The following is a 10,347-nucleotide window of genomic DNA, read 5'->3' on the forward strand; positions in this document are numbered from 1 at the left end:
CCTGAGAAAAACACTTTATTTCTAGATTTTGTTGTGAAAAAAAAAAAAAATCCAATTCCTTCCTGTATCCTAAAAAAGTGATGGCATGGCCTAAAGAAGCCTCTAAGGAAGTTGTCAAAGCTTGGGATGAAAACAAATCTGGAGGAGCAGGTAAAAGGTAGCAGCTCCAGCACAGGTAAATTGCTTTTTAACAAGGAGACAAGGCCCATCCCTGGCATCTGCCGTATGTTTTTATAAAGCCCAGAAATATGTTTTTAAAAGGCCAGTAAATAAAGTTCCTATCGATTTGATCTCCAGTGTAATCTGTTTTTCTGTCTGCCACCACGAGTGGTAATAAAAGGGAATCAGGGGACGCAGCTTTGGGTTAATGCAGCGATCCATCACCGTCGGGGGCTTTGCCACGCTGCACAATCGAGAAACTGCCCCAAATTGCTGCAAGGGCCAATTTTCTTTTCCAATTTATTTTTGCTTGAGCAAAGCAATATCGAGGCAGGACAAGGAGGCCGCGTTTCCCGTCCTCCCAGATGTTCTCCTGCTTCCCTGGGCTGGGAAAGGGCCCCCAGCAGCTCCCGGGTTGGGGATTTTGGGAAGGTGCTCTGGGTACTGGAGTGTTTGGGGTTTGGAGGTCAGGTCTGTGCAGTGGGACCCAAAGGAGGATTGGGATGTGCTCAGGAGAGTTTTGCAGTGAGGATTGGACATTCCAGGGCTGATCTCCCATGGATTGAACATCCCAGAGTTGCATCTCCCATGGATCAAACATTCTAAACAACCCAGGGCTGATCTCCCACAGATTGAACATCCTGAACATCCCAGGGTTGCATCTCCCATGGAGTCAGCATCCTGAACATCCCAGGGCTGATCTCCCATGGATTGAACATCCTGAACATCCCAGGGCTGATCTCCCATGGACTGAACATCCTGAACATCCCAGGGCTGATCTCCCATGGATTGAACATCCTGAACATCCCAGGGCTGATCTCCCATGGATTGAACATCCTCAACATCCCAGGGCTGATCTCCCATGGATTGAACATCCTCAACATCCCAGGGCTGATCTCCCATGGATTGAACACCCTGAACATCCCAGGGCTGATCTCCCATGGATTGAACATCCTGAACATCCCAGGGCTGATCTCCCATGGATTGAACATCCTGAACATCCCAGGGTTGCATCTCCCATGGATTGAACATCCTCAACATCCCAGGGCTGATCTCCCATGGAGTCAGCATCCTGAACATCCCAGGGCTGATCTCCCATGGATTGAATATCCCAGGGTTGCATCTCCCATGGATTGAACATCCCAAACATCTGAGGGTTGCATCTCCCATGGATTCAGCATCCTGAACATCCCAGGGCTGATCTCCCATGGACTGAACATCCTGAACATTCCAGAGCTGATCTCCCATGGATTGAACATCCTCAACATCCCAGAGCTGATCTCTCCCATGGACTGAATATCCTCAACATCCCAAGGCTGCATTTTCCATGGACTGAACATCCCAGGGTTGCATCTCCCATGGATTGAACATCCTGAACATCCCAAGGCTGCATTCTCCATGGACTGAACATCCTCAACATCCCAGGGCTGATCTCCTATGGACTGAACATCCTGAACATCTGAGGGTTGCATCTCCCATGGATTCAGCATCCTGAACATCCCAGGGCTGATCTCCAGAGAGATATTCCCAGATCTTTGCCCACCAGGACAGGGCAGTTCAAAGTTTTCCAGGGTCTCCATCCATCCAGAACCCCTCTCCTGTCCCTGGCAGTGCATCCCTGGCTCCCTTCCCTGAGCCTATTGCTCACCGAGATGCCCCCACACACAACAGGTGCCCTCATGGCACTAAAAATTGCCCCAAAATGGTTTTTTTTTGGGCAGTAAATCGATGTTTGATAAAGCTGGGTTTGACAGCTCAGTGTTTAAACATGACAAAATATTCAAATCCACCCTAAAGTGATGCATTGAAGTCCCCCAGGCCAGATTTTGCTGCCGTCAGAGCTCAAATTTGCAAGATGCCACCCCACTTCCAGCTCCTCACCCCAAACCATCGATGTTCCCTTCCCTGAGGAGCTGCAGGGACAGACCTTGGGCACAAAGGTGACCCCAAACACATCCCAAATATCTGGGACAAGAATGGGAAACCTCCCATTCCCCCCCCCCTTTTCAGAAAACTGATAAATATTTCTAGAGAGAAAAACAAACACTCCGCATTTGGCTTTTTTGGTGGTTGTTTTTCTTGAAGAGACAAAGTGTTCCACAGAGAGCCGACACTTCCTACACAAGTTTGCATCCTCAAACCCCGAGATTTTCTGCCACGGATTTGGATGGGAAAAGCATCTCCAGCCCTTCAGCCAGCCCTCCCCACCCCATCCAGGATCACTGAGCTGGAGCATCCCACTGGAGCACCACAGGGAGATGGAGATCTCCTCGCTTTGCCAAATTTTCCCACTCCCATTTGGGAATAAATTAGGAATAATCAAATTTCCTGGGTTTAGAAATACCCACATAAAGCATAAAAACAACTCTCATGCCACAGCTCTTGTTCCCACTCAATTTAGGGTGAGCTTAAGAGGGAAAAAGATTATCCCAAAGCATCCTTAGGGGTTCAGGAGTAAAAAAATTGCATATTCCTATCAAAAAAAACCCCAAAACTGAGGAGGTTTAAGGCCGTGCAGAATGAACTCTGGGCACAGCAGCTGGATCATTCCCAGCTGTGCAGAGCTGGGGAGGCATTTTTGGGGAAGGCCAGAGGAGAAACCCACCCCAAAGCTCGGGAGGCAGCGGGGCCCCGTGTCCTCAGATGCCGCCTCAGCGCAAGATGTGCCGAGATGTCTCGGAAGGAAACGGTGCCAAATCCTCAGCGGAGCCGCTCCCGGTGCCAGCGGGAGCCGCCGCCCGTGCCAGGGGCTCCCTGGGGACCTGCCACCCCCGAGGCACAGCTGGAATTCCATCCCGAAATAAACAGGTGCCACCCCCGAGCTCCCGGCTCAGCCTTCCCTGCTTTTTGTGGATTCTGGGACGCTCAGCCCGCATCCCACTGGCACAGCCTGGCAGGGTCTGGCTCTGCTCCCCAAAATCCTTCCCACAGCCGCCGGCAGCCGCGTTCCATCCCCGGAGAGTCCCCTCCCTTCTCCCGGCCCTGCTTTGCTTTCCAGGAGTAAAATTAAAGGAAAAACAACTGCCCACATCCATGCCTGGGAAACTTCAAACTCCTGGAAAGCCGGGGATGGGTCTGCGTGCAGCAGCCACTGCCAGGAAGGGGGATTTTTGTTTTGTTTTGCTTTTTTTGGAGAATCAGACATCTTTAGGGAAAAGTTCTCCTTCCAACCGTGTGATCCACAGGGGGAAGAGACTTCCCAGACTGGGGGGGAAGAGCTGGAAAAACGGATTGTTCACCCTCCGAGGTAACGCCAGCAGAGCTGACTTCTCCCTGAGCAGCTCCCAGGGCTGGAGCTGGCCATGGGAATTACAGAAATTATTGGGATAGGGCGGGTTTTGGGGTGCCAGCGAGGACTCCGCCGGGATTTGGGAACGCTACGAGACGAGGCTGCATCCTGGGACGGGTTTGGGATCACAGCAGGGCACGGCGCGGGGTGTCCCCTAAAATACCCCATAGTCACCCCATTTATTGTCCCCTCCCAGTGCCCGCGGCACGCTCAGCACAGATCCCGGCGCTCCCAGTTCATCCCAGTTCCTCCCAGTCCGGGCGGTGCTGGAGCTCGGGCAGTTCAATGCTGCCACCTGGTGGTGGCGAGAGGGAACAGCAGCACCGGGATTCCCCCCAACCCGCGATCCCAAATCCCAAATCCCAACGCCGATCCCATCCCAAATCCCAAATCCCAATTCCCAACGCCGATCCCATCGCAAATCCCAAATCCCATCGCCGATCCCAAATTCCATGTCAAATCCCAAATCCCACCCTCGATACCAAATCCCATCGCGGATCCCAAATCCCACCCCGAAGCCAGGAGGGCTTTGAAAAGTTGACTAAAAAAAAATTTGTAAAATTAAAATCCGCGGTGGAAAATTTCAGATTGAATTTTTTGGGTTTTTTGATTTTTTTTTTTTTTTTTTTTTGGCTGAGTTGTGGCAACAAAATGAAACCGCCACGATGGACTGCAAAAAAAATCCAGTGGTCAGAATATACCAAAAATTAAGTGGTCAAAGTAGAGGAAACTAAATTGAAATGGCCAAAATGTAGCAAAAATTATAAATATTCAGTGGCCACAACATAGATATTAAATTAATTAAATTTTTCTCTACTTCTGGCCACTTAATTCCTATTTTTCCTACATTGTGGCCATTTAATTCCTTTTTAAAAATAGCCGTGGTGGAGCACAAAATTAAATCATTAGGAGGCTACAAATAGCAAAAAATTAAATTACAAAGTGGCCACATGTAGCAGGAAAAAATAACTTAATTGCTTTGCTATGCTCTGGCCACTTAAATGGTCACAGTATATTAAAATTTAATTAATTGTTTTAAAAGTGAATGTAGGGGAAATTATAAATTACTGCATTTATAGGAGAAATAATGGTTACAATGCAGCAAATATTCTAAATTGAAAATGTGGTGATATGGTGAAAAGAATTCATTAAATGGCTACAACATGGCTGGAATAGCTGTAAAATGGGTATGATGTACGAAAAGATAATTATTTAGTAAATGGCCAAAGGAAAAAATATAAAATATAAAATTAAAAATAGAAATGCAAAAATATAAAAATATATAAAAGCATGAAATATATAAACATAATGAAATATAAAAATAATAAGATAGAAATAAAACAGAAATAAAACAGAAATAAAATAGAAATAAAGTAGAAATAAAACAGAAATAAATTAGAAATAAAATAGAAATAGAGTATACAAATAATAAAGTATAATATGAACTATAAATATAAATATAAAAATACAAAAGTTTTTTCAGTGTAGTAAAAGAAGTCTGAATGTGAGAAAAGGTAATTTAATGGCCACAGTGTAGGAAAAAAAAATTTAAATAAATTACAAAAAAATCACAAAAAAAGGCAATTCCATTTATCCACAGCTCAGCCTCCAACCAAACACCTGAATCAATGAAGAAAAGTGGGGAAAAAGCTCCTAAAGTCCCCCTGACCCCAGGAAAAGCAGAATGGGGCCTCACCTTCTTGGCCCAGGGGTAGCGGACGCGGGGCTTGCCCCACTCCTCGCTGAGCTTCTGGCGGTACCCGTGGCACTTGGGGATGTAGGAGCAGCTCACGTCGCCCACCTCGGGGTAGATGATTTCCAAATCCCCCCTGGAAAAGGGGGGCAGGGAGCAAAATGAGCCTGGAGGTGGGAATGGCTGCCAGGGCAGGCTTGGGATGGGGTTGGGAATGCCGGCAGGGTGAAAGGGTGGGAGAACGGGAATTATTATAAACTATTATAAATGATTATGATTAGAAATTCCTTCCCTAAATCTGCTGAAGAACATTTGAATTCCTGTGCTCCTGGTGTGCTCTTCAGGAGATTTTGGGAAGGAATTCCTCCTGGGAGGGTGGGGAGGGGCTGGGATGGGATCCCCAGAGGAGCTCACCCCTGGAAGTGTCCAAGGCCAGCTTGGATCAGCCTGGAATAGTTGGGGTTGGAGCTGGATGGGTTTTAGGGCCTGGGATAGTCGGGGTTGGAGCTGGATGGGTTTTAAGGCCTGGGATAGTTGGGGTTGGAGCTGGATGGGTTTTATGGCCTGGGATAGTTGGAGCTGGATGGGTTTTAGGGCCTGGGATAGTCAGGGCTGGAGCTGGATGGGTTTTAGGGCCTGGGATAGTTGGAGCTGGATGGGTTTTAGGGCCTGGGATAGTCGGGGTTGGAGCTGGATGGGTTTTAAGGCTGGGATAGTTGGAGCTGGAGCTGGATGGGTTTTAGGGCCTGGGATAGTTGGGGTTGGAGCTGGATGGGTTTTATGGCCTGGGATAGTTGGAGCTGGATGGGTTTTAGGGCCTGGGATAGTTGGAGCTGGATGGGTTTTAAGGCCTGGAATAGTCAGGGCTGGAGCTGGATGGGTTTTAGGGCCTGGGATAGTTGGGGTTGGAGCTGGATGGGTTTTATGGCCTGGGATACTTGGGGTTGGAGCTGGATGGGTTTTAAGGCTGGGATAGTTGGAGCTGGAGCTGGATGGGTTTTAGGGCCTGGGATAGTTGAGGTTGGAGCTGGATGGGTTTTATGGCCTGGGATACTTGGGGTTGGAGCTGGATGGGTTTTATGGCCTGGGATAGTTGGAGCTGGATGGGTTTTATGGCCTGGGATAGTTGGGGTTGGAGCTGGATGGGTTTTAAGCCTGGGATAGTTGGGGTTGGAGCTGGATGGGTTTTAGGACCCCTTCCCACCCGAAGCATTCCAGCATTCCATGGAAAAGCAGCCTCCTTCCTCTGAAGCTTTCCATGGAAAACTTCTGAGATCCCTGCTGCTGCCAAAGCCACTTCCAGAGCCTCTGCACAGCTGGGGAATAACCCCAGAGAATGCCAGACCCAGGGAAAAGGAGGAAAGGAGGAAAAGGAGGAAAAGAGCCAAAACTCACAGCAAGGGGACACTGGGATGAACTGTGCCAGGAGGTGACACAAAGGGAATGGCCGGGCTGGGGAGGTGACAGAGGCCAGGCCAGGCAGGGGAGAGGCAGGAGACAGAGGCCAGGCTGGGCAGGAGGTGACACAAAGGGAATGGCCAGGCTGGGGACAGAGGCCAGGCCGGGGACAGGCAGGGGACAGAGGCCAGGCCAGGTAGGAGGTGACACAAAGGGAATGGCCAGGCTGGGGACACAAAGGGAATGGCCAGGCTGGGGACAGAGGCCAGGCCGGGGACAGGCAGGAGACAGAGGCCAGGCTGGGCAGGAGGTGACCCAAAGGGAATGGCAGGGGACAGAGGCCAGGCTGGGGACAGGCAGGGGCCAGAGGCCAGGCCGGGTAGGAGGTGACACAAAGGGAATGGTCAGGTTGGGCAGTGACAGAGGCCAAGCCAGGCCAGGCCAGGCTGGGTAGGAGGTGACACAAAGGGAATGGTCAGGTTGGGCAGTGACAGAGGCCAGGCCAGGCCAGGCCAGGCCGGGTAGGAGGTGACACAAAGGCAGTGGCAGTGACAGAGGCCCCGGAGCGTGGCTCACCTGCAGAACTCGTGGTCGGACTCGCTGAGGGTCTGGAAGATGCAGGTCCGGGAGGCCTCGCTGGCCCAGGCGCCCGGCAGGAGCAGGGACAGCGCCACCAGCACGGCCCCCAGCAGCTTCATCCTGCCCTGGGGACATGGGGACAGCAGGGTCAGCCCCGGGGGAGCCAGCACCCCCAGCCCAAACCAGCCCCAGCCCTGCCCTGGTCTGTAGGATCAGGTCCTGTTTTGATTTAGAGATGGGGTAACTGAGAGACACTTCAAAACCTTTTATTCTGTTTGTAGTGTCATGTGAAGGGTGAGGCAATACAGATATAATTCAATTTCTACATACATTTTATTTATATATTTACATTATATATTCATACATATTATATATCTATAATATATATTATTTTTTATATATTATATATATTCAATTGTTATAACTCACACCATTACACTCAGAAGCCAACAATTTTTTAATTACAATTAAAACATACTATATATATATAAATATAAAAATATACAATATATATAAAATAATGAAAATATAATATTATTATAATAATTGTAATATATAATAATATAAAATATGTAATAATATATTCTATTTAATAATATAATAATAAAATAATGAAAATATAATATATAATATACTATATTGTATATTATATATATACAATATATAACACATATATATAATATATATAACATATATAATACATATATATGCAAGATACATATTATACAATACATTTTTGGCCTATCAGCTTTTGCCATGCCATACTGTAAATGCTTTCAAGTTCATTATCTAGAATTACTCCTCGTGGCTTTTACTATAATGCATCTTTCACAGCTCTATTTCTCTAAAGTATTTAGTTTTATTTGTGAGGCCATCCTTTAAACTTGTTTCTAGTTATATTTCTCAACAAAGTCTGTCCTATTCCATGGTATTTCTAAGTTTCTTACCTCAAGGCTTACAAGTGAAAAGTGCATAATATATGGCCCTACGCAGATATTTACTATATGTATTATGTTGTATTGATTAGTAGTGCTGTATTAACATTTTAATAGGATGGTAAATGTAGTTTTGTAGTTAAAATGGAACTTTTGTAGTTAAAACAGAAACGATGTATGTGGGATATTTTTTAAAGAGAGGAATGAGGTACCTGCACCAGATAGCAGCCACAGGACACCTGAATCTTTCAGAGAAAGAGAATTCATTGCTCCATTATCAGAAGAAATGAAAATTTCTTCCTGCCTTGCTCAGCCCTGAAGAGCCATCAGGATTCAGAGGAAGAAGCTGACACTGCCCAGACGGAATTCTTTGTTTGAATGGAATTTATGCATCGTGTATGAATATGCAACAGGCTGTTGTTTTTAAGGGTTAATCCTCTGTTAACGTGGGGCCTTTTTCGGGTTTATTTTGCCCAGAAAGAGGTACCCAGACTGTCTGTAACTCTTTGTTTTTATTGTCTTCTATTGTCCCAATCCAAATTGTCACAATTTTTATTACTCTAATTATATTACTATTTTTATAACCATTTTATTACTATTAAACTTTTAAAATTCTAAAAACAAGTGATTGGCATTTTTCACACAAACAGATGCAAACCTCTCAGTTACCCCATCTCGGAGTCAAAAAAGAACCTAATCCGACACTTGTCCATCATTTTCTCCTGCAGCTCCACAACTTTAATCCCATTTATTCCAGAACTCCTTTTCCTGCTCTTCTTTTCCAGGAGAAATTGATTTTTCCAGGCAATCCCGAGCCCAGCCCAGCTCGGAGGAGCCTTTCCCACAGGGCTGGCGCTTGTTCCCCTCCACGTGGGCCCGGGAATGTCCCCACGTGGTGACACCGCAGCCATCCCGGGGACACCAAGAGGGGACAGAATCCCCATCCCCACCTGCTGCTCTCCCAAACCCGACGGAAAATCGGGATCAGGGCTGGCTGTGGTCCGTGCGAGGACACGCACCCAGCCAGGACAGCAGGACATGTCCCCAAGCCAAGGCTGCCCCAGCCACCCCCTCCAGCGCTTTTCCCACCTTCTGGCCACCCCTTTTTAAACCTCGAAGGGGACACGGGGACAAGGGGACAAGGGGGTCGGGTCCCGCACCCCCCTGCCGAGCCCAGCAGCCAAACCTCGCAGCCCCGGGCCACCAGAGAGCCACTTACCGGGGTCCTGGGGACGGCAGAGCAGCTCCGAGGCACAGCCCGGAGGTTTGAGGTTGCCGTGGAGATGGTTTCCTTGGCAGGAAGGGACACAGGGACCGGGAACGAAAGCCAAAGCCCAGGGAAGGGGCAGGCAGCTGCTCCGGCTCTGCCAACGGCTTTTAACCCCCGGCAACCGCCCCAACAGCCCCGAACGGCCCCGGGCGCTGCCCCCCAATGCACCCGCAGCTCCTCGGGCTGGTCAGGAGCGCTGCGAGCCCCACTCGGGTCTGCCCGGCTCGCCCATTGCCTGATGGGCTCCGGGGAAGAGGCACATGCGAGTAAATGAAATAAAATAATAGTGGGGAAGAGCCCGGTGTGAATTGGGATTCCAGCAGCGAGGGGATCGTTACATAATGGAGCGGTGGCTGCACGCTCGGAGAACACGAGCGAGCCCGGCGAGGGGAAAGAGGCGGCCGGGTTTAACTAATTAGGAACATTAATGGATTGGGAATGATCGGGAGCTTTTAGGGGCTTAATGGCTCCCGTTCCCACGCTGCCGAGATGGGCACAGCCCGTAATTAAAGCCCTGAGCCGGCAAATGGGGCTCACGTGAGTCAGGCTTTTCCCAGGAATGCCGGGCTGAGTCAGGTTTGGGGTTTGCATCCTCACATGGATGGGGGGGGGGTTGAAAATCCGGGGTGTCCAGTACCGGGCAAAGCTGGTGATCAGCAGAAAATGCCCAGAAATGTGGTCATGGAATGGTGAGGAAGGCAGAATTTCCTTGGAGAAATGGGGATGCGGATGGAAGCTGAGCAAGAGGCAGGGCAGGGCACTGGGAGAGGTGGAGATGTGGGCAAGGAACTCCTGGCAAAACATGGAATGGTTTGGGATGGAAATCCCAGAGCAGGGACACCTCCCACTGTCCCAGGGTGCTCCAAACTCACCTTGGACCCTTCAGGGATCCAGGGGCAGCCACAGCTCCCTGGGAATTCCATCCCAGCCCCTCCCCACGCTCATTCCTTCCCAATATCCCACCCAAATCTCCTCTTTCCCAGTGGGAGCCATTCCCTGGGTCCTGTCCCTCCATCCCTTGTCC

The 10,347-nt window shown here is 48.9% G+C and overlaps 1 protein-coding gene across 1 annotated transcript in view; it reads right to left on the reverse strand.

Annotated features, from left to right (window-relative positions):
- PEBP4 (phosphatidylethanolamine binding protein 4) overlaps window positions 1-9,845 on the reverse strand; it is an 80,562-nt gene extending 70,717 nt beyond the window's left edge. Inside the window, exons 1-3 of the mRNA XM_066567321.1 lie at window positions 9,273-9,845; window positions 7,116-7,243; window positions 5,145-5,277 (exon numbers count right to left, since the gene is read on the reverse strand). Coding sequence (XP_066423418.1) covers window positions 5,145-5,277; window positions 7,116-7,237 — 255 coding nt within the window. The 5' untranslated portion in view covers window positions 7,238-7,243; window positions 9,273-9,845. The remainder of the gene's footprint in view (window positions 1-5,144; window positions 5,278-7,115; window positions 7,244-9,272) is intronic.
- Between the last annotated feature and the right edge of the window lie 502 nt (window positions 9,846-10,347).

This window comes from Molothrus aeneus, chromosome 29, assembly GCF_037042795.1.
Source record: "Molothrus aeneus isolate 106 chromosome 29, BPBGC_Maene_1.0, whole genome shotgun sequence".
Lineage (NCBI taxonomy): Eukaryota > Metazoa > Chordata > Aves > Passeriformes > Icteridae > Molothrus > Molothrus aeneus.